The sequence below is a fragment of the Arvicanthis niloticus genome, chromosome 1 (assembly GCF_011762505.2).
Source record: "Arvicanthis niloticus isolate mArvNil1 chromosome 1, mArvNil1.pat.X, whole genome shotgun sequence".
Taxonomy (NCBI): domain Eukaryota; kingdom Metazoa; phylum Chordata; class Mammalia; order Rodentia; family Muridae; genus Arvicanthis; species Arvicanthis niloticus.
This window is the reverse complement of record NC_047658.1, coordinates 59,827,681-59,851,687: the sequence shown is the minus strand read 5'-3', so window position 1 is coordinate 59,851,687 and position 24,007 is coordinate 59,827,681. Positions and strand designations below refer to the sequence as shown.

Genomic DNA, 24,007 nt, shown 5'->3' with positions numbered 1-24,007 from the left:
TGATCTAAGGAACGCTTAGATCAAGAACTTTCTCCATTTATCTTTACACACTACATCTCCTCTCTCTGCCTTTTAATTTTATTATTGTTTTAAAATTTATTTTAATTTCATGTGCATGAATGTCTGTGTGAGGGTGTCAGATCCCTTGGAACTGGAGGTACAGAAAGATGTGAGTTGCCATGTGGGTGCTGGGAATTGAACCCTCTGGAAGAACAGCCAGTGCCCCTAACCTCTGAGCCATGTCCTCCAGCCTCTCTCTGCTTTTTGAAATGTTAGGTTATTGTATTTGCAATGCCAGCACTCTTCTGACTGAGCTGTCTCCTCAGTCTTTCTGCCCCTTTTGTTAAGTGTCTGTTCACACTGTAACTGTGCGCGTTACTGCTATGTACAGTGAAAACCTCATCAAAAAAATGTTAACTTTTTAAAAAATTTTATGGCTAAAAAAAACCCAAAAGAAATAAATAGCTGGCAATATTTACCCCAAGTTTTACTAATTCTTTTGTTCTTCATTCCCAAGTGTTCTGCTAAAACTTCCTCCAGCATTTCCTCAGTGCAAATTTGATGGCTACAGAACCTTGTTAGCTTTACTTCATCCGAGAATATGTTTTGCCTTTATTCTTGAAGGAAACTTCAAGATATATGGATTTTGGATATATGGGTATATGAATATGGGTGGATATTTTTTCTTTCATTATTTTAAATATTAATTTAGTCTGTGCTATCTGATTCTATGGGTTCTGATGAGAAGTCCAGTGATTTTAGCTGCAATCCCCTGTATGCACATAATGGTTTATCTGTTTTCAAGATTTTCTTTTTGATTTTTTTGGTTTTTAGTACTTTGACTATGATAGATTTTTCAGAGCAATCTTGCTTTACTTGATTTGTGTGTGCCTGTGTGTGCATAGGCACATGTGAGTTCAGCTGGTTTTGGATGTCAAAAGAGGACATCATTTCCCCTGGAGCTGGACATACAGGCGGTTTTGAGCTGCCTGACATTGATGCTGAACTCTGGTCCTCAAAACCAGCATGCGCTCTTAACCTCTGAGCACCTCTCTAGCCTAGGATCATTTTTAGTTTTAGATTTCCTCTCATACATGCACATAATGAACCTTAATCACATGCAATCCTAGTTTCTCTTCTCACCTCCTCTCTAGAACTTTACCTTCACACCCCTTCCCCCACCCCTTAAAATGACCACCTGAGTCCAATTGAGCATGGAGCTATCCACTGGGTTATATCAAACCTACCAGAGCCCAGGTCCCTAAAGATAAAGGACTTTCCCTCCCCCAGAAGCCATCAACTGCCAATAGTTCCCCAGCTTGTGCTGGGGCTCTATGAGCTCTTCTCCCTTCTGTGAGGGAATGTTGACTGGTCTGGCCTTGTATAGGGCGTGTGCAGGTAACCATCACCGAGCTACTGTGGGATCCTGACGGCAATGGTCCCATCACGTCCTGGTATCAGCATTTCCGCAGCACTCCTCCCCGCTCTCCGTCTCTTACATTATTTTTGTTCCCTCTGTCTAGATGGTTTCTGAACTGTAGGGGCTTTGATCTAAATGTCCCATTTAGGGCTGAACACTCAATAGTTACCTATGCCCATCACTTTGCTTAGTGATCGCTGTTCACTGTGAAAGGAAGCTTCTCTGTCCAAGGTTGAGAGGGGCACTAATTTAAAGGTATAAACACAAACATTAGGAAGGTGTTTTGACAGCACTGACTACGTAGTATTGACCACGTAGTAAAACAGCAGTAGGAGGTCCCCACCCCCATGGCCTATGATCTCTTATTGATCTGGTTTATAGTATTAAGTGTGAAATCATTACCATGGTACAGGTCTTAGATCTATTCAGAAAGCAATTGGTTACCCAGAATAGCTATGCCATTATTATTATTTATTATTATATTATTTTGGTTTTTCGAGACAGGGTTTCTCTGTGTAGCCCTGGCTGTCCTGGAACTCACTCGGTAGACCAGGCTGGCCTCGAACTCAGAAATCCGCCTGCCTCTGCCTCCCAAGTGCTGTGATTAAAGGCGTGCGCCACCACTGCCCGGCCTATGCCATTATTACATTGGTTGGCATACCTTGCCAGACAGCTTGGTATTGCAGCACACACAGTTGAATACTGATGAAACCATTGATACCTAGCCTCTCCCAAGTAGTTTGCATTGCATCTTCTGACAGAAAAATTCCAGGTCAGTTCTGGCTTTATTTATTTCATCTACTATACCCTGCAACCAAAATGTGTTTTAGCAGTAGGGTCTTACCATCTATCTCTGATGGGAATCAAGAGCAATGGTGATAGCTTGTGTTGTTTTGGGGGAGTCTCTGAGACCTCCCTGACCAACAATTTGTAGGAAAGTTTCCCAATCCTAGCACTGAGATTTTTATTTAATAACCCATTAATTAAATGTACATTGCTCAGTGAGTGACACCTACTGCCAAGTGTGAGAACTCAAGTTTGATCCCCAGGTCCTACACTACTCAAGGGAAGACTGACTCTTGTAACTGATATGTACACATAATGAAATAAATGCGGCAGGCAGGGAAGGGAATTGGAGAATGTCAGGGGCCGAGGACAGGCTAGGGTCTAGTGCTTGCTGAAGAGTGCTTCCAAGCTATCCTTGGCTACACTGTGAGTTCGAGGCCAGCATGGGGCTACATAAGACCGTGTGTGTGTGTGTGTGTGTGTGTGTGTGTGTGTGTGTGTGTGTGTGTGTGAGTGTGTGTGCTGTTTCCGAGAGTTAAAACGCGAAGCAGGCACAACTGCTGAGAACCTTCTACTTCTACCCCGACACACCCCGCGTTTCTCGCCAGCCTCAAGCAGGTTTTGTCCCTGACTCCAAGCTCCCTGGCTTCTTTTCCCTCAGCCCCAGCACTTCCCTTCTTCTGCAGTGATGACATCAGAGGGAGGGCCACCCAAACCCTCTGCTCATTGGCTCTGGATTTGTGATTGATGAGGAGGTGCTCAGGTCTGTTTGGACTTTGATAAAAAGGGTTTGTGACTCCTGGGCGACTGGCAGCATGAGGATTGGCTCCCTCTGCCGCTCACCCAGCTTCAAGACTGGGGGAGATAGTGTTTCTCTGTTGCAGTCCATCTTCAGCTCCTGGGCCTACACTGCTGTTGCTGCCTGTGTCGCCAGCATAGGGCTGGCTGTGTGCGTAGGACACAGCCATCCATGAGTCAGTCAATTTCCTTTCGTGGTGCTAACGGTCACCCATTTATGGAGTTTCTGAAAAGCCCTGTTGGGCACAGCATGATCTTTTTTGAGTGGGCTCTAGGGAACCATCAGTGCCCTCCTACAAAACGCCCTTAAAAGTAGAGTCAGGTTGGTCATCGGAACACAGGTTCTGAGTGGCCTGGCCAAGCATCCATGCCTTGCTTCTGTTTTCTTACATTGATGCTTGTTGGGATATTCTTTTTCTGTCAGTCCCAATTTCATCTTCAAAGCTCTGGGAATTTCAGGTGCCCGGTATTAGACACTGGTTGCTTGAAATCATTTCTGAATTAATTTTTAAAAACTTTTAAAAAATAATAGTACGAAGTGTTATTTTTAACTAGATTAACACGACTTCGATGAACCACCCACTTGCTGTGAAGTTCATTTACAGGAATATGAGATTTTTTACCACACAAAACCCAACTGGTGCAAACCAGAACAGATTTAGAGGGACTTAAGAACTACAGAATTAGCAGGATCGAGTGTGTGAAGCAACTTAAGACATGGCTCTTGTTGAGAAAGAAGGTTCTAGGCTGGCCTTTTGATGATGGTTCAACACTGCTCAAGCAGACCGTGGACGACCGATTAAGTCTTTTTTTTTTTTGGTTTTTCGAGACAGGGTTTCTCTGTGTAGCCCTGGCTGTCCTGGAGCTCACTCTGTAGACCAGGCTGGCCTCGAACTCAGAAATCCGCCTGCCTCTGCCTCCCAAGTGCTGGGATTAAAGGCGTGTGCCACCAACACCCGGCCCAAGGGAAATTTCTTGTAAACATGAAATTTCTGGAGAAGCCTGGATGTTGCATTGCTGTACATTGTGCTGCAGGTCTTGGGAGAATTCCAGTGCTTGTTGCCTTAGCATTAACTGAAAGTGCAGTAAAAACTGAAGAGAAGCTACAGTTTATAAGACAAAAGTGGCTCAGAGCTTTCTATAGCAAGCAACTTCTGTACTTACAGAAAGAGTGTTCTAAAATGCAGCTGCTTTTCAGAGTCTCCAGCAGAGAAAAAGCATTCAATACAAGATGGCTGCTTGATGCTGTTTCCTTTGGAGTGGAGCTTGAGATACAACCAGATTTATTGCACATTTTAGTCAATAATATAGGCTTAATGAATGACTCTAATGTTTCCATTAAAGCTACAAGCTTGATAGAAGTCCAGCCTCTGTTATGGTTATTACTATCACATGCTAGATATGTAAGAAATTTAGTGAGATTAGCTACCAAGACATGACACAGTACTTATCTGGTTTTAGTAATACAGAATTAAATCTCTCCCCCAAATATAAACAGCATTCTAGACCTTATGTGGTTTATTCCTTAAGTCATTTCAAACATTGCAAGTATATAGTTATTTAACTACTCTTCAGTGTTCACCTTCTTGAAGTTTGCTTCTGTGGGGTTTTAAGTTTCACAGCGATCGAATGCATTTCCATAAATCTCATGTTATGCTGTTTTGAAACTTCTGTTTTGAAAAGCCAGCTTTGGTAGAAGATCACGCCAGATCCATTCTGTACAGAAGCAGCGTGTGTTTAACGTCTTCTGATAAAATCACCTTGCCATAAATGTTTATGTTTGGCATACAAATTAGAGGAGGATTGAGGACAGAATAGGAGAAGACTATGAAATGAAATATTGTGCTGGAATATTTTTAATTTATAAGCATTTCTTATGTGTATTTGAAGGTGTGTTGGGTGTACACATGCCTCAAATGGCAAGTGGCTTCCTCATTTGCTCTCTTCTTTGGATTTTGACATAAAGTCTCTCAACTTTTACCTGGAGCCTGTCAATTGAACTAGGTTGGTTGGTCATTGAGTCCAAGGCGCCCCCCCACCCCCACCCCCGTCTCCCTGGGGTCTACCCCAGTGCTGAGATTACAAGCTCGTCCTGCTGCTTCAGCTTGGTCTTAGGGTTTGCATGGCAAGCACACTACTTACTAAACCATCTCCCCAGCCTCTAGGTTTTTCTTTTTTAAATAAAAGGTAGAGATATATTGTCTTTGTAGCTAAAACAGTATTTAATTATCCAGTTTTTGAAACTCTTATTTTTGCCATTAGAAATTACTTACTACCTATTACTTAGCTCTAAAGTCTGATGTTTTCCTGTGTTTTCTTAACCAAACAAGAGTTTCTACTAATAATTTGAACTTTTAATATTTTATGTTTTTTATTATGTGATTTAAAATTAGGGTTCTTGATAATACTTTTATTGTGAAACTGATGAAATGATTCTATGTTTTGATGTTAAGACAACCCTATTTTCACTTTGGGAAAGAATGGTTTGAGTTCTGTGGGAGAAATAACAGGGGAGTGTTTGCTAGCACCAGGTACTCTGCAAGCTTAGACATCTGAATAAATGATGAATTGCAAGAGAGACTTCCAAGATATGATATGATAGTCAAGATATGTTATGAAAAAAACAAATGCATTATTAAGTAAACCACAAAGGCTTATAGTTTTGAGCTTACCATAAGTTATAATAATTTTAAACTTCATATACCTAACAATACTGGGCCAAGAGATAGAAAGCAAATATGGTCAGGGATACAAGGAAAATTGAAGTTTCTCATAACTCTGCTTATCTTCCAGAAATAGGTTGAGCAGACAAAGAAATTGTAATATGTAGAACTGATTAAAATAATAACCCCAAACAAAAGGTATTTCATGCAACCATGTTGGTGTACATATCAATTTGTAAGAGAATATGAACAGTTTTCGTAAATTTGATCATAACATTTGACAAAAATTCTCCAACAATTTCTTTGACTATAATTCAGTAATATTAAGAATACATCTGGAATTTTGAAAACCTATGTCTAGAAACTTCTACTTCTCTGCACAGGATATAGTAGATAATGGAACCCCAAGACACTACCTTCACCAATTAAAAAAATCGGAAGACATTTCAAAAGCCATATATTTTGAGCTAGAACTCTGAGAGGAGTTCTGTGGAGGGAGCCTTTCTTATATAAGCAGCCATTTTCTTCTCTGGGTGCATTTAGTGATTCTGGACATGGAATAAAAAGGATTAAGTTGAGTTCAGGAAGATTGTTTCTCCTGAGGAAATGAGAAATCCAACAAGGCTCTTGGCGGCCACGTGGGGCTGATGCAATAGATCAGATGATTGGAAATCTTAGCCAGTTTCTTCCATCTTTTGCGAGTTGTATTCCCAGGGACACAGGCATTATATGTGAGATTGTAATCAGAGATTTACTGGGGAATCTTCACAAGGACTGACTGCTTTATTCTCTTCTAGAAATGTATAGTTTTATTTTCTTATTTAGGTCGATGCTTTGGGGATATTGTTGGCTGAGAACTAGCACCAAAGAAGCTGATACTGAAAGAATAAGACCCAAACAAGGGGCGATTGATTCATGAATCTGCTAAATACTCTCCATGGATCTTAATAGTTTACCTGGCTTGAACTGAGAGACAGTCAAATAGGACCTACTGTTACATGCAGCCAGAATCCTGGCCGAGGAGACAGCAGGGGTCGGTCTGAAACATGACTTACACAGTGAAAGGAGATGGGTCTCAGCAGGGACTCCAAGCCATTCTTTACTGTTTGTCTTGGAGTGTGTGCACTCTTAAACATGGGGGAGGTAGAAGTTTTCACTAAACTGGCCTCAGAAACTTCAAGGACAGACTGATGTTACCTCTACAAGCAAACTGCTTTGACTTGCTCAATTATGTCAGCGTGAACGATGGAAAGGAGAGTGTGTTCCAGAACCTGGGACCTTAAATCAAGTCTTTCTTAGACATTAAACCAACACCTTCCCCACTGTGTTTACTCTTATTGCTTTTCTTTTTCCTCATTCTTTGGCATGCTGACCCTTCCCACCCTCATTTCTCTAGTTTTCTTTCTAGTAATGACAAAAAAGAATGTATAGTACTCAACAACCCAAAGGGTAGTGAGACTTCTTGATGAGCCTCTAGCCACTTAGTCCCCATATCCTACTGAGTCTTGAAGGTAATGAATTCTTCTAAAAGGGATTAACTCCCTAATGGGTGGATCTCATTTTCTAGCAAGTAGCTGTGTTGCATTTCTTGAGTGCTTATGACTTAACCCATCCTTTACTCTTGGGGCAAGGTACAAAGCCATCTCTCCTTTTGTGTCTTAATAGGAGGTGCCCATTCTTCTCCAAGGACTCTGTCGTCGTCTTCTTCTTCTTCTTCTTCTTCTTCTTTTCTTCTTCTTCTTCTTCTTCTTCTTCTTCTTCTTCTTCTTCTTCTTCTTCTTCTTCTTCTTCTTCTTCTTCTTCTTTTCTTCTTCTTCTTCTTCTTTTCTTCTTCTTCTTCTTCTTCTTCTTCTTCTTCTTCTTCTTCTTCTTCTTCTTCTTCTTCTTCTTCTTCTTCTTCTCCTCCTCCTCCTCCTCCTCCTCCTCCTCCTCCTCCTCCTTCTCCTTTTCCTCCTCCTCCTCCTTCCTCCCTCCTCCTCTCTTCTCCTCTTCTCCTTCTCTCCTTCACCTCCTCCTCCTCCTTTTCTCCTTCTCCTTCTCCTCCTCCTCCTCCTTCCTACTTCCTCCTCTCTTCTCCTCTTTTCCTTCTCTCCTTCACCACCTCCTCCTCCTTTTCTCCTTCTCCTCCTCCTCCTCCTTTTCTCCTTCTCCTCCTCCTTCCTCCTCCTCTTCTCCTCTTCTCCTTCTCTCCTTCACCTTCTCCTTCTCCTTTTCTCCTTCTCCTCCTCCTCCTCCTCCTCCTCCTTCTCCTCCTCCTCCTTTTCTCCTCCTCCTTTTCTCCTTCTCCTCCTCCTTCCTCCTTCCTCCTCCTCTTCTCCTCTTCTGCTCTTCTCCTCTCCTTCACCTTCTCCTTTTCTCCTTCTCCTCCTCCTTTTCTCCTTCTCCTCCTCCTCCTTCCTCCTTCCTCCTCCTCTTCTCCTCTTCTCCTTCTCTCCTTCACCTTCTCCTTTTCTCCTTCTCCTCCTCCTCCTCCTTTTCTCCTTCTCCTCCTCCTCCTCCTTCTCCTTTTCTCCTTCTCCTCCTCCTCCTTCTTCTTCTTGATTTATTTATTTATTTATTTTATGTATATGAGTACACTTTAGTTGTCTTTAGACACACCAGAAGAGGGCATTGGACCCACTGCAGATGGTTGTGAGCCACCATGTGTTTGCTGGGAATTGAACCCAGGACCTCTGGAAGAGCAGTCAGTGCTTTTAACCACTGAGCCATCTCTCCAGCCCGCACTATGACTTCTTTATGAATATGTTTTTTTCATGGATATAACACCTTTTTTTCTTATGAAAATGGACTCGTGTCCAATCTAGACCGTAAGTTTTACAAAGGCAGGATTCTAGGCAGAATTTCCCACAGGGCTTGGTTAATAGTTAGCAATTAATAGTAAAAGAAATATTCAGAAAGAAATTCAGAAAAGGGTTATAGAAGGGTGAGCCTCCAGGGCCTTTAGGAACAAGGCCATCATGGCTGTATTTCTTAGCACGAATCACAAAACCCAAAGGAAAACAAACAGTGAACATAACCACAGTGACATAACTGGCCATTTTGGAACCTGTTTATACTGTATTTCTTCATTTAGCCCAAACAATCTCTGGAGACTGCATCAGACCTTCTGAACATTCATAGCTTCCTTAGGCCAGCTGTAGGTATCTAGTGAGAAGGAGTCATAGTCTGGAGTGTAGATCAGAGATTTTATAAAAGCCTCCTTGTCCTTGGGCTCTGGATAGTAGGAGGCCAGGTTGTGTTTGTATGCATAGTCGAGGACCTAGAAAAAATATGTTTGAGTGAGGAACTAGATCTATGGGTAAATCTGTCTTAAAGGCCCCTTACTTGGCAGCCAGGGTCAAAGGAATATTTCCTAAAGAACCAGACATGTTTCTCTTCAATTGTCACCTATAACACCACTGAAGAGGATTAAAACTTTCTTTCTAGATAGTACTTGCTTATTTTCCCAAGAGGCTAGTAGTCTCCCTCTCCCAGAGCTCTGGAGATGAAGAATTCATACCTCATGCCTGGGCCAAGCTAAAAGTGGTTGAGCCTATCTCACCTATTCCGCATTCCCTGTGGGTTTACAGCCATGGTAGACTTTATGGGTGCTTCAGTTTACTTATTGGCAAGCAGAGTAATTATAACCTTTTCCTAGAGCAATGTGAATATAAGCCATTCCCATGCAGGCTGAGAGGTTAACTAGATGATTATCCTGTGAACAAATAGCTCTGATGAAGGAAGTGGGGGTGGCTGAACTGGACTGGGACCTAAGTTGTTGGACTTTACAGCTGCTGTTTAAGGGTGCCTGTTCTGGACAACTAACTCACAGGGACTATTTATTGCTGTGCAGTGCAGTTTCTGAAATGACTTGTCATTCTTACAGAGAGGCCATATGCAGTAATGGGAATGATATGTACCCATTATCTAGCATGGGTAATTATTGTTTGAAATTGGTCTTTTATTGTATTATGCTGTATTTGAAAACCTATCACCTTTGCATAATCTCATAGTCTGAAATATTTAGTGAACCTGGTCACTTCATCATCTCTTAAAGAGAGAAAAAGGAAAAACAAGCATCTGCTCTGCAGGAACATTTAATCTCCAGAGCTCCGGGAGAGAGGAGCTACAGACCTCTTCAGAGAAAGAACTAAAGTTGAAAGAAGTAAAGACATTTAGGCCACAATTACTCCTCTGATTGCCAGAGTGAGGACTCCAAAGCCTGGGTCCTTGTTATGATGTTATGCAAGCTGACCTTTCTCATAAATGAGTGATTATGATTCATCAAGAAAAAATTCCACCCACATTCTGGTTCACAAGACCATGGCCTCTGACAACTCTTTCCTGGTGTCTGTGGTGGAAATGTGGGAGCTTTCCTAGAACTGGCCTGAATGGGTATTTGGAACTCAGGCTGTTGAGCATGCAAGAGTTTGTCACTCAGTCTCTGGGGTGCATGCAGGGAGGCTCAGGGATTGTAGAATGCTTTCCCATCTGACATTCCCTTAGCCATCCTGAAGTCAGAGGAACAGGTGGAACCTTACTACCCATAGTAGAGGGGTACAAGTGGGTGCCCCTTACTTTGACTGCAATTCTCAGAGACACATCTCTGATGGTGCTGAGTGGTGGGTACAATCTCCCCTGTGACAGGTGCTGCTCAGAGACTTCTTGGGCAATTTGCTAAAAAAAGAGAGAGAGGGGGAGGGAGAGGGGGAGGGGGAGAGGAAGAGGAAGAGGAAGAGGAAGAGGAAGAGGAAGAGGGAGGGGGAGAGGGAGAGAGATAGATTGATTTTTTTCCTTCACAGAACAAATCCATCCCATTATCCCAAAGCTTGCCCAGGTACTACAACCTGTGCCACACATAGCCCCAAGAGAAGCTTAATGTTTAGGCTTAAGCAAAGATTCATTCCTTCTATAGTAAATAAGGCTGAAGTTTAAAACAGCATGGGGCTCCTTGAATTCTAAAAGAAAATCACTAAGACCAAGAAGAACACAGTTGTGACCAGCAAACAAAGATTTTTGTTCTCTGGTTGTCTATGGCCTGTTACACAGCACTCTCTGGGCTCCTTACTTCTTGGGTTCTAGTTTCCTTCTACATGCTTGATATTATTCCAGGTGGGTATCTAAACAAAATAATTTCTTTGTTCATGGTTCTATGAGTTTTCCTTTCCAGCCTTGTTTCTGGTCTAATGCCAGGGCTGGGAGGGGCGGGCAGTGAGTGGGTAGAAGAGACAAGAGAGGATGAATCTAGAGGTCACCAGGCTTAAAGACTTGGTGTTGATCCACCAACTCTATTAGAAGTACCCTAGGGAGAAAAGACAGTGGTACCTCTGCTGTTAGGAGGAAGATTTCATCTGGGATGTGTCGGATCCCACCAGCAATGACACCCAGTGCTACCCCAGGAAACACATAGGCATTGTTTCCCTGACCAGGAGTGAATGTCTTGCCATCTTCCAGAGTCACACTCTTAAAAGGACTTCCACTGGCAAAGATTCCTCGGCCCTGGAGGCAGGAAGAAAAGAAGAGCTGGAGCATGAAGACTTTTTGGGAGTTTGCAACTCCCAAAAGTCATGGGAGTCTATTCCTGTCTCTTAAATATGGGTCCATCTCCATTCTCCCTTAAGTGTCCAGAACTGTAGTGAGAACTTGGTAAATCCTCTAAGAACAATTTATTTATTTGACCAGAAAGCTTTAAGTTACTGACAGTGGAGGTCATAGTGCCTCTTCCCCCCAGCACTTGGAAGGACCAAGTCAGGACAATTGCCTAGAGAATATAGAAGCCAAGGTTCTGGACAAAGTTTTACTGTTTGGGGGACATTGAGAAGTGCAGTATCATAGGAAGAGCTTTGGCTTTGGCATTAGATGTAGGCTTCAGAAATAGCTCTATTCTTTATTAGCTTGATAATCTTTGGAAAGTTGATTCATCTTTCTTTTTTTCAAAAATTTTAAACATTTTTTTGTTGGTTATTTTATTTATTTACACTTCAAATGTTATTCCCCTTCCTGGTTTCCCCTCTGAACCCTCCCTCCCCGCTTCTATGAGGGTGTTATCCCATCCACATACCCAGTCCCCACTCACTGCCCTGGCATTCCCCTACACTGGGGCATCGAGCCTTCCTAGGACCAAGGGCCTCCCCTCCTAGTGATCCCAGATAAGGCCATCATCTGTTACATCTGCAGCTGGAGCTATGGGTCCCTCCATGTGTACTCTTCATCTTTCTAAACCTCAGCTTGCTTACTATGATGGGGCACTCTTTGTCACCCATATAGGGTTTCTGGTAGTAGCTGTTACTACTTTCTCTCAGCTGGTGGGAGAAAGGACTCCCCGCTGACCTCGGTGACCCGGTAGCACTTCTCAGCTGTACACTCAGCCTTGCTGGTGGGATTGCTCAGGGCAAAGATGATAGGGCGCTCATGGAAGGAGGCCATGTCCCTCAGAATCTGCTCCGTGAAGGCTCCTGCGATGGCAGCGACACCTACAGGGAAAAGGTGGGTAGTAGGGAATGCCTACTGGGTATAAATATACCATTTCTCTTCTTGTGTTACCAGTGAGGGAACTAGATACCCCATGAGAGACTTGGGAATCTTGGGGATAAAATCTGCTATAGGGCAAATCTTGGGGATAAAATCTGCTATGAGGGAACAGAAGGGAAAAGAATCCTGTTGCTTGAGTTGGTTAAGACCTCTTGTTCATTCCAAGGAGACCACTGGTTTGTTTTAGGTCTCTGATCTGTAAGGTGTATCTTAAAGGCATTCCTGAATGTTGGTGAGAGCAGTGTTCCTCTAGTACAGAGACGGGTGCCAGGGTCCCTGTCTTGGGATGGAAGGAGAGCTCACCTTCATGCTAGAGAGCAACACTGTCCTTTCCTACCGTATTATATCGTCCTGTGTCAACAAGTTGCAACTCTGGGCCTTCATTTCTGTAGTTTGCATATAGAAGTCACTCAATAAGAGTTTACAGCATTGAACCAGACATGGGAGAGGAGAAATAGCTGTGCTTCTAAAGGTTGTATAACTGAGCCTCAGACTCCATCTGCAAGTCAGGAGGGTTAGCTGGGCTGGGTAGCAGGCCCTCTTCTTCATACCTATAATTGCTGTGGGCTTCACCAGCCTTACTACTTCCTCTAGGGAGCTGACTTCAGGGTGGTCTTGGGCAAACATCTCCTTCTCATGGTTTAGGTGGCTTCTACCCTGTAGGAAAAGAAGGAAGATGAAAAGAGTAGGTAGAATGTTGAAGGCCTATCAAACAGGTCCTCCATGCATTAGGATTCTGACAGTGTTTTAGATTGAGCCTCACGATTTGATCTGAGCCTGCAGAATAGTGAGGATCCCTTGATCAGATTTCCAAGTAGAACCTAAGGTGAACCCTAAGGAAATGTATTTTATTTTAAAAAATATTTTTCATTTTAATTGCATAGTTGTTTTTGGCTGCTTATGTTTGTGCTCCATGTGGATGCAATGTCCATGAGGGCTATAAGAGAGCACCAGGTCCTGTGTAACTGAACTTACAAACAGTTGTTAGCCATCACGTGTGTGCTGGGAATCAAACCAAATCAAATCTGGGTCCCCTAAAAGAGTAAACAAGTGTTCTTTACATCTGGGCTATCTCCCCAGCCACACAGAAGAAGAATTGATGCACCGTCTTTTAGTTTTCCTTTTTAGCTGTTGTGGGTCATGGCTTCCTGGGTGAGGATAGAAAGACTCCTAGGAAATTTCCTGGCCTCAATGAATCCCTTATACTTCTTTCACAAGAAGTACAGCCTATAGATTCACAGAAGGACAGGGGATCGAGACTTCCAGAGAGCTAATGTGACTGGATTTAATAGGACCCTCCACCGCCCCCCACCCCCGTTTTCCTGTGAGTCTCAGTAAGATGAGTCTAGGATAGGTTGGTCATGGCATCTCTTCAAGAAGCCTGGTAGTGACAGACTAGCCCAAGTTCTGGTAATGAGTTCAATCATTTCTGACTTCCTCAGATGGCTTCCTGAGTACCAGAGGGATGGCGTCAAGCTTATAGCTCCTTGATTTGAAGTCATTTTTTTTTTTTTTTTTTTTTTTTTTTGTTTTTCGAGACAGGGTTTATCTGTGTCCTGGCTGTCCTGGAACTCACTCTGTAGACCAGGCTGGCCTCGAACTCAGAAATCCGCCTGCCTCAGCCTCCCAAGTGCTGGGATTAAAGGCGTGCGCCACCACTGCCTGGCTTGAAGTAATTTCAATAGAGTGAATAAAATGATGGAAAAATGAGCAAGTGAGTAGGAAGGGTCACCAGTGTCTGGTAACCTGCTCAGAGACCATTCTCTGGTATGATGGGGTTAAGATGTATCTCTAGGTCAAAGATCCCTTACAGTGGTTGGGCTGTGTGCAAAGTTGAGGAAGAGAGAGAGCATATGTCTTTTAGAGGACTATGATTCAGTATGACTGAGACTAATGCAAGAGAAGGCTTGGCAGGAGAAACGGCCGAAAGGGATACTCAGGTACCCATACATGTGGGCACATACACACACATGCACATACACACATGTACATGTATACACATATACACATACATGCACACACACAGGCAAATGCACATGCACAGCCAATTCACACACACATGCACACACTCAGTAACTTTGGACAGTATCAATCTAGGTCTCACTCTTCTTCCTCCTCCTCTTGTTCTTCCTCCTCCTCTTCCTCATCGTTTTTTCTTTGAGACAGGGTTTCTCTGTGTAGCTCTGGCTGTCCTGCAACTTTCTCTGTAGACTAAGATGGCCTCAAACTCAGAGATCCACTGGTGCTGGGATTAGAGGCATGTACTACCATGCCCAGCTGGAGAACTCTTTCAGTTTAGTTCTTGGCAGCTTTGGGTGTCATGAAACCTTTGGCTTTTCAGACTAAACAGTACCTTGACAATCAGACCCTTGGAGTCCACCATCCAGATCTTCCTTATGGCCTCTGTTTTGGGTATGCCTTCCTTTTCCAGGGCCATGACAAGGAGGTGGGCAATGCCCATGGCTGCCTGGGGGATGGGTAGCATAAGGACAATGTTTAGACTCAGAGTACATAGTTGTTCAGCACATACTAGGTGTTTCACCAAAATGAGCCTTTTTTCCCCTCAGCCCCACAACTCCTAGATGGCCCAGTTAAATTCTTACTTTGAGAAACTCAAACATTGAGACTCAAAACACTGCAATGGTCAGCATACACTCATGTTGCTTCCTCTTGTCAGAATCCCAGCCTGCCTCTCCCTGGGAAGACTACCCCACCCATTCCTACCCTTCTTGGCACAACTGTCATAGAGCCCTTCCAATGGCACTTACCTCACCAGCACCCTGGAAAACAAACACATGATTGGACAGCCTGTTCTTGGTGATTCTCAGAGCGGCCAGGATCCCTGCCACAGCGACAGAGGCTGTGCCTGCAATAGAGTGAACGCTATCAGCCTGTAGTCTCTAGCCTTCATTCCCCAAGAAAAGGCTCTTGACATGGCTCCCAACATCCAGGACCTGTGGGAGAAGAAACAACTTTTCTTTCCTTTTTTTTGGGTGGGTGGGGACAGGGTTTACCTACGTAGCTTTGGCTGTCCTGGAACTCACTCTGTAGACCAGGCTGGCCTCAAATTTACAAAGATCCACCTGCCTCTGCCTCCCAAGTGCTGGGATTAGCCAGTGTGTGTGCCACCACCGCCTGGCTAAAGCAACTTTTCTCAACTTTTAAAAAAGTCATATCTGCAGGCATGTGTGATTAAGGGCAAATCAATTTTGTCTCTTACTTTCTACTGTAAATAGCTGTTTAAGAAATAGTCCCTAGAATTGTTACTTGTCTGTGGGACAGTCCAGCTATTTAGGAGCTGCTACTGTTATCATTAACAAATGAAGTAACAAGATAGATGCAACTAACAGATGCCAAAAAATGAAATGCAATCTCTGTGTATGGGGGCGTACATGAAATTCTGAGTGAATGTGTATAGCTGACACAAGCACAGCCATGTCAAGGGCCTCAGTACCTCAGGTCCATGGTAAATGACAAAGCCTCCCCCTGGTCTGTGTGGAAATGTTGAGAGTACAGAAAACATCTCCTGCAGCTTCCTCATCCCTGATATTTACAGCCTGAGACTCTTAGCCATAGACACCTCCTACAGAGACTAGCTAATCCCCCATCCTGTGCTGTACATAGTAAGTGGGTAGTCTTGTTCACTGTGTAGTCCCAGTGACTTCCATCATAGTGAGTACAGTGTACCATATCTCAGCTTTTCTATATGAGTGTCTATTATTCCTTCACAGTCTGTCATTTCTTCATCTCTTTTGGCATCCCAGGCATGTTTCCATGACCAAGTCATGCAGGACATGGCACCCATAGAATGGTTCATTTAAGGGATAAAGGCATTTGAAAATAAGACATGGTGGAACCACAAGACACCAGTTGTCTTTGTGTCATGAGCTGCTCATCTTACCCACCATATCATAAGACTGTATGGTAACGATATACAATGTATGATCTCACTTAGCAAACAGTACATGTGCCTTTTCTCTCACAGGAAGAACACACGGGCATCTCACAATTCTACCACGTAACTCACTTACACAATTACGCTTTCTGTGGCTTCAAACTTGTGCCCTGCCTGATTAGAGGCCTTAACTCCCAGGAGAGAAAAAAACATTCATTAGGAATCATAGCAAGTCTATTCAATTGGGGTTTGAGACTGCCACTTGGAGATTGAGATTTTCTCGGTGAGTAAAGAAGACTCATTTCTCTGACTATAGGGACATCCTCTGGGGGGTATCTTGATATTTCCATGCTTGTTCATAAACATCAATGAACATGACAACTAAAGTCAGGCAGAGCTATTGAAGATCCAGGGCCATCGGAAATGCAGGGTTATGCCACATTACTGGGTGAAGAACACTGGCTAGATAAAGTCCTGTCTGAGGACAAGAAAACACGGAATGGTTGAGGAAGAAATTTATGAGCACTGGTGACTGGCCAGAGAAACCAGCAAGCAGGCATGCATCTCTCTTTCTTGGTTATATGACAATAATGGAAGGGGTTGGCTGATTCTTTCTTCTTTTCACCCTGATCATTTGATAAAGTATTGGAAAGTAATTCTATACTTTAATTATGGAGTAACAAGGTTTTCAATTGTGGCCAGATCTGTAGAACAAGTTAATTCTTCCTAGCGATGCTTTGTGTGACTCTCTTGCACTAACTTATAACTGTCAAGACTTGTTTCTTCTCATTTTGGGGGAGTGAGTGGGACAGTTTTCATTTATTGGAGAGTTCTGTTTTGTTAGAGTTGCTTTTGTCATCTGGAAGTACCAAGGTATGGAGTTCTGTGCATGTAAACTCGAGAGAGGGTGACTGCACCAATTAACACATTACTTTCGGAACCACCAACTGGCTCTATGAAGGGATCTGCCGGGAAAAATGCGCTACAGAGCAACCAGAAGGCTACAAGAGAGAAAAGACTGTTTCCAGAGTCACCTTCATCATATAGATCCCAGGTAAAATGGAAAACATTTAATAACGTTTAAATTTTAGATAAAATAATTTTGTATGGGCTATCCTATGAACCATTAGTATACTTTTAAGAAGTATTATTTATTTGACATTGGAATTTAAAAGATACTTCTGTGTTTGCTAGGTCAGACAACCCCGCAGACTTGATCCTTCACTTCCGTAGTGGCAGTTGAACCCCTTTGCAATAATCATCCATCCATCATTTAGAGAGCTAATCTCACAGCATGCCTGTCAGCACCAGCCAGCTGCCTCCCCTTCTCCTTTGTTCCTCAGCCTGGAGGTGGAGGAGCAGAGTCTTATTGTTTTTTGTTTTGTTTTCTTCCTGTTTTTCAACTCTCCAATACACAATTAATATTTTTTATGTTGAATGTTCTCTGGTACAGTTCCTGTCTGATACTGAAGGCTCACAATAAAACTGTGACCATGGTGTCAATGTTAAGCCTCCATGATATGTGGTCAAAGGAAAGGAAATTAATGTAGGACTGTTTATGGTTTTTGCCATTTTAACTGGTTAGAAAACAAAAATGAGGTTATCTGTGACTGGTAACGGATGGAGCAATGGAAAGTGGGAGGTTCCAGAATTCTTTTTAATTTTTAGGAGTAACTTTTTGTTTTCTTTTAGAAGATGATTTTCCCATATAAATCCAGGGCATAAAAGTGTTTAAAACCTCTGACCTTATACTTCTACTTTAGGAAATGGATGTATGGGAATCTCTGAAATATGTGCATTAATTAGAATATTTGGGACAGTGTTATTTGTAATACACAGTGATTGGAAATAATCTAAACATCTAACAAATGAAAGATAATTGAAATTAACTAGGATAGGCACTCAGAAGAATACTTTCAATGATTAAAAATGACCACCAATGGGGGTGGGAGAGATGGGTCAGGAGTTAAGAGTACTAGCTGCTCTCCCAGCGGTCCTGAGTTTAATTCCCAGCAACCATATAGTGGCTCACAACCATCTGTATTGGGATCTGATTCCTGTTTCTGCTGTGCATGAAGACAGAGTGCTCACATACATTAAATACATGAATAAATAAATTTTAAAAATGATCACCACAGGGCTGGGGAGATGGCTCAGTCTGTGAGGTGCTTTCTGCTCATGAGTGAGGACCTGGGTTTGGTTGGGTCCTAAGCACCGGTGAGTAAGCTGGACATGGTAGTATGGTTCTGTAAGCACAAAATGGATTCAGTAGGATCCTAGAGGCTCATGGTGAGCTACTTACTCCAGCTGAAATGGTAAATACCATGTTAAACATGACACTGTGCCTCAAAGAATAAAGGTGGAGCATGAAAGAAGAATGAACTCAGTGTCAACCTCCAGCCCACACACCGGCATGCATGGGATCACACACCTGCACACACTTCATGCACATCATTTTTATTGAAAGTTTTGTGAAGATTGCATATCGACTTAGGAAACGCTATGAGTAAGTAACTAACACACACCCCTCTAAAGCTGTCTGGATTTTTATGTGTGCTCATTCAAGTGCTGGCACGCACCGGTGGGGATGGCTTCTCCCACCAAGGCACCAGTTCTTTGTCATTTGGAATCAGAGTTTTCTGCTCTGTAGAACACTTTCTGCTTTTAGGGAGTATGTTTGCAAATCATGTGCCAGTAGATGGCACCAAAGGTATTTCATGGTAGACATTTCCTGGTCTTCAGTTTGGTTTTCTGTTCTTGCTTATCAGATATTTTTTGAGGTTAGAACCTGAGAGCTGAATAACTGAACTTATTGGCAGAACATAGTGTGGGAGGAGGTTGGTGATTCTGACCTCCTATACTTATACAGAGGAGGATACTGACCCAGAAGAGAAAGTGGATTGGTCTAGTCTGTGGTCTAGAAGAAAAGCTAAACCACAGCTTTTCCTGGAGGCGGCAGCAACAGAAGACTAATGGTTTTGTGGGAGAGGACTGTGGGTTGGGGGTGGGGTGGGTAAAGTGGAGGCTGGTGGATGAGAACTTTGGCAGGAGATATCAGTGTTCAGCAATGACTCTGAATGGGGTCTGTTGGGGCACAGCACTGAAGAGCGGCACACTGCAATAAAGCAACCCAAAGACAGCCGCCATTTATTTATTATACCTTTGTTGTTTCTGTGTGCTGTGGTATATGTTGTGTGTGTTTGTGTATGATGGGAAAATGTGTAGCATGTGTGGTACGTGCATGTGAGGCCAGTGGAGGGTGACATGTGTCTTCCTCTATTGCACTCTACCTTACTGCCTTGACAGGAAGCTTTCCAGTTCACTGTTTTAGTAGGCCAAGTCTCCCAGGGTCTACCTGTCTCTGACCCTCCCCCAGTGTTGGGGTTAAAATCAAGAGCAGCCACACCTGGTTTTTTACATGGGTGTTGGGGATTTGAACTCAGGCCTCCAAATCTGCACAGCAGTTGAGCCTCTTCCTAAGTCCTATCAATTAGTCGTATGCTGAATTTGGCTGTGTGCTACTTTCTTATCAGCCCCCACTAGTTTAATCTTCAGTAAGAACTCTACAGGGTCAGCATTTTGGTATTCCCTCCGTAGAGGTTTTTAGTTTTCACTCTCGGGGGTTCGGAAAGTGAGGCTCAAAGGAAATAGAAGCAGTCATGAAAAGCTGAATGGAGTGGCCACCCACCCGGGGACTCCACTTGAAGAATGCAACAGTTCCCCAGAAGCTGTGAGTCTTCTCAGCAGGTCTCCAGACCCTCTGCCTCATTCCACAGCCTTTGCAGCCCCTGCAGAGACTCTGAAGGTCCTAGGCAAAGCCACCTTCTGTGCTGCATCTCCTCCTCAGGGACCCTGAGATTTGCTCTTCAATTCTCTGTTCTTCATCCTCAGTGTCTCCCTCTCTGCTGGATCCATCCCCATCAGTGCGTAAACACAGTGTAAAACTTTTTTTTTTTTTTAAAAGAGCCTCGACCTTGTAGTCCCAAGCCCTGTCTGTACTGCCTTTTATAGTCAAGCTCTTCAAGGGGCCGAATATGACCACGGCCTCCATTTATTTTCTTCCCTGTTCCTGTGGAATCCAGTGGACATAACTGCCTGGCTCACCTCTGGTCAAGGTCACTGAGCAGCTCCACCTTGTCAAGTTCACCGGTCAGTTCTCAGCCTCCTGTGCTTTAACCTCTCAGCAGTATTTGGCATGGCTGCCCATCACTCCGTGGGAGAACTCTCTCTGAATTTTGCTCCAGAGATGTACATCCACTGGCCATCTCTTCAACTGCTTCTTCGTGGTCACCTTTCTGAGTCCAGCTCTTAAAACCTCACTCTGGGGGGCAGGGGTGGTGTGTATGTCAGGCAAGCTCTTTTAATTCCAGATCAGAACCCAGGAGAGAAAGCAGTAGTTCTTAGATCCCAAATTATAAAACAGGAGCTTGGCAAATCAAGTTATTGTCTCCACCATTAACTTCTGTCGTTGGGTGGGGTGGGAGTGGGCTAGTTCTTGGACTGTGTGCCTGGAATTTTAAAACTGGAGAGGAGGAAAATTGCTTAGATTTTTGGAGGTTACCACCCCAAGAAGTCTGAGAGTCCAAGGCTGTGGGACAGCGTGGCTTGTGCCCACAAGAGATGCGAACTGGTTGTTCCCATTCGTGATGAAAGATAAACAAACTTTCTTATTCAGTGGGAATGTTCCATAATTACACTTCCTGCAAACAGAGTTCTTGAGGCAGTACGTTTAGGAAACGGCACAGAAGGACAAGCTGAAAATATTCCTTTTAATAGTCACATCTGACCAAATTGAGTCAGTTGATCTGCTAAACAGCTTTCAGGAGGAACTGGTGACAGCGTCAATAACTGGTAGCTAAAGGGACAGGAAGAGGTGGCTGGGTGCAGATCTGAGGTGTCTGTGGAACCCCGGGTCTCTCAGGTCTAAGTGGCTTCTATGAAGCCAAGCAGGCCTTTGTCACGATCCACGGCAATCCCCTTCCTGCAGCCGCTGCCACTGCCTCCAGGTATTCATTTGCATGCATCGGGAGCTGAAGTGGGGCCATCAAAGGCACTAAATGCAGAAAGAGCCACAGAATAGGCTTGTTCTCTAGGAGCTGCCAGCATCACTTCAGAAGAGTCAGATCCCTCTTTCCTGACACCCTGCAAGGTCTTTGAGACTCCTTCAGCAGTGCCCTGTGTCATAAGGGAACTTTTCTAGAGTCCTGGGATCCTCTAGAGCACTATGAAACTATGAATTGTAACCCCACATGGAGTCATGTAATTGAAGTGGAGGTTGAGAAAAACACAGCATCCATCAAAAGCTTCTGAATGTGCAATAATCAAAAAATTAATCAAAGCCAACAGAGACACTGCAATTTGGAGCAGACAGCAGTCTCAAACCTGAGCCGGGACAGCTCAGGCAGCCTTGATTGATGTTGCATGCTAGAATGGTGCATACAAACAGTGCAAAGTTAGCATGTTGTATGTTCGGAACCAAGGCTGCACAGAACCCCCACAAGGCAAGATAGATAGTCTGACACTGCCAGATCACCTCGGGAAAGTGTGGAAAAGCATGACGCCCGTGTCACCTTCTTCATCAGGCTTCAGCTGCATTGTGCTCACATGCTCTTCTCATTTTCTCGAATGTTCTATCTTGGGTCTCAATATGCCTTCTTCCTCTCCATACTTGTGCATTCAAAATATTAGCATTGGGACCATGAACTAGTACCGCTGAGTGGATGTTCCTGTATACCCCACCCCATCTCACCTTCACCCCAGTTAGTGAAACATGAATGATTCTGAAGATAGCAGTGAACTGGCATAGGTTTCAACTCACTGTACTCAGTGCTGGCTTGAGAAAAGCATACAGGGTGCTCTGATACTTGCTGATCATTAGTCGTGACTGCTAAATTGTTTGATAGGAAGGATAAAGACTGTTCTGAGACTATATACCACTTGGCTACAGTCACAGAGCAGAACAATGATGATTCAGAGACAGACCCATCTCAATCTGATGTCTGTTAAACACTCTGGCTTATACAATGAAACTTGAAAGTAGGAAACGGTACCAGGCTTAGTGGCATGCAGTTCTGTGATCCCAAGTAGCAGAAAGGTAGTGAAGGCAGAAAGATCACTTCAAGTTCAAGGCTAGCCTGAGCTACACAGGGACACCCTATCTCGAGAACAAACAAAAACAAGCAAGCAAGCAAGCAAACAAACAAACAAAGTGAAAGGGTGACATAGCATATAAGCATCCTCTCAGGTTATTGGTCCTTGAAGATTTAGGATTAGAGGGTAAGGCTGGTCATGTGCAGTATGTTCTGGAGTTGAGGTGCCAATTGTTTTTTTTTCCCCAGTCACACCATGTGGTTAGTTTGCAGCAGAGGACAGGGCCCAAGGTCACTTGATCAGCAGCATTCTGTACCTGACTTCTTTCCTGCAAGCTATCCTTCCCCAGGTCAAAATTAGTCTGTCTGCAGTATGACCATCCTCACTGCCCTTCCCCTGTCCTGTCTCTCTCTTCTCCCCCAAGAGCAGGGATGTTCCCAGCTGAAACAACAAAAGTCACCTGAGCCTCTGCCTAGTCCAAAATTCCTGAAGAGGCTGCCAGCAATGAGTCAGAGCATCGGCAGCCCTGTTCACCAAGAACCAGCCAGCCTAGCCTGGGTTGAGGATTCCTGTGAGCCAGAGTTGGGGTGAGGACAGAGGAGACAAGCAGAAGGAAGTCATTTTGTGCTGTGGTTCTGAACTTCAACCTCGTGAGCACCATGGGGGTCTGTGATTCAGACAATACAAACAAGGTGCTTGACATTCATTGGAAGCTCAGCCTGGGGGGTTCCTGAGGACTGTGGTTCCATGTTTTTCTGTTCCACTACATATGAGGCAGGGCTTATGCTGAAAGCAGACAGATGGTTCTAGCTTCATTTCCACGGGGCCCACTTTGTTCCAGTCCTTTCAGTATATGGGGCACAGGCAGATTCTGACACTATTCCCATGTCTTGCTGGGATGGACTGTGCCTGTCTAAGCTTGTGGTTGTGTGGACAGAGGCAAAGAAGGATATTGAGACTTAGTATAGACCTCAAATCCTCACCTAATTCCACTAGGAGCTCAGGCCAGGGCAGGGATGGAATGAATAGAAACCCTTTATCATTTGGGAGGGCAGTATGTGTCAGGACAGGATAGAGTTAGGGATTTTCTGCAGCTGAGGCTCTGCCTGCATCAGTGAAGGCAACATGTCTTCCCTTGAAGGAAGCTGTGGGTGGATCTCCATGCCATTTTGATTAGTTATGTGAGCACATCTACATATTGGGCTGTGATCACCCAAGGCTACAGTAATCTGATGAGGTCTGTCATTCTTGGTCTGCCTACCAGCTCTTCTCAGAAATCCTAAATTCATGACTTCAGTCTTAATTTCTGAGAAAAAAATTAGGAAATTTGTATCTCATTTGTGTGTGTGTGTGTACCAGAACAATGAATTTAAACAAATGAATTGATTTAATTAAAAAATTGTTTATTCATATGCAATTATGCATATGTCGAACATCCGAGTATGAGCACATATACAGTGAATTTGTATGATTAGGAAAGAGAGGCTGCAAGGCAGGGACCAGCATCGACTTTCTCTAGGGATAGGTATGATGCTGAGCATGGCGTTTGTATGTGCAAATACCACTCATCCATTCTTATTACAGTGTGCCAATCATTGTGTTGAGAACTGGGGATCAAAAATAAGTAAGCCATAGTTCCTGACTCTAAAAGCTGATTGTTTAGCGAGACTCAGGGAATGCAACAGAAGCATCTAGAGTTCACTGGTTTGGATATGATGCACTTTAAAAAAGTTCACGTGTTAGTCCTTGTTGGTAGATCCAGTCATTGAGAGGTGATTGGGTCCTGAGAGTTTTGATTCATCAGTGAGCTCACTGATGGACTCAGAGTTTGAAGGTGATGCTAGA

At 43.7% G+C, this 24,007-nt stretch overlaps 1 protein-coding gene across 1 annotated transcript in view; it reads right to left on the bottom strand.

Moving 5' to 3' along the window:
* Positions 1 to 7,610: 7,610 nt before the first annotated feature.
* The window catches only part of Me3 (malic enzyme 3), a 183,759-nt gene continuing 167,362 nt past the window's right edge, over positions 7,611 to 24,007 (bottom strand). Inside the window, exons 8-14 of the mRNA XM_034485082.3 lie at positions 14,946 to 15,043; positions 14,531 to 14,644; positions 12,729 to 12,834; positions 11,977 to 12,119; positions 10,972 to 11,145; positions 10,225 to 10,323; positions 7,611 to 8,926 (exon numbers count right to left, since the gene is read on the bottom strand). Of these exons, the coding sequence (XP_034340973.1) occupies positions 8,765 to 8,926; positions 10,225 to 10,323; positions 10,972 to 11,145; positions 11,977 to 12,119; positions 12,729 to 12,834; positions 14,531 to 14,644; positions 14,946 to 15,043 (896 nt within the window). The 3' untranslated portion in view covers positions 7,611 to 8,764. The remainder of the gene's footprint in view (positions 8,927 to 10,224; positions 10,324 to 10,971; positions 11,146 to 11,976; positions 12,120 to 12,728; positions 12,835 to 14,530; positions 14,645 to 14,945; positions 15,044 to 24,007) is intronic.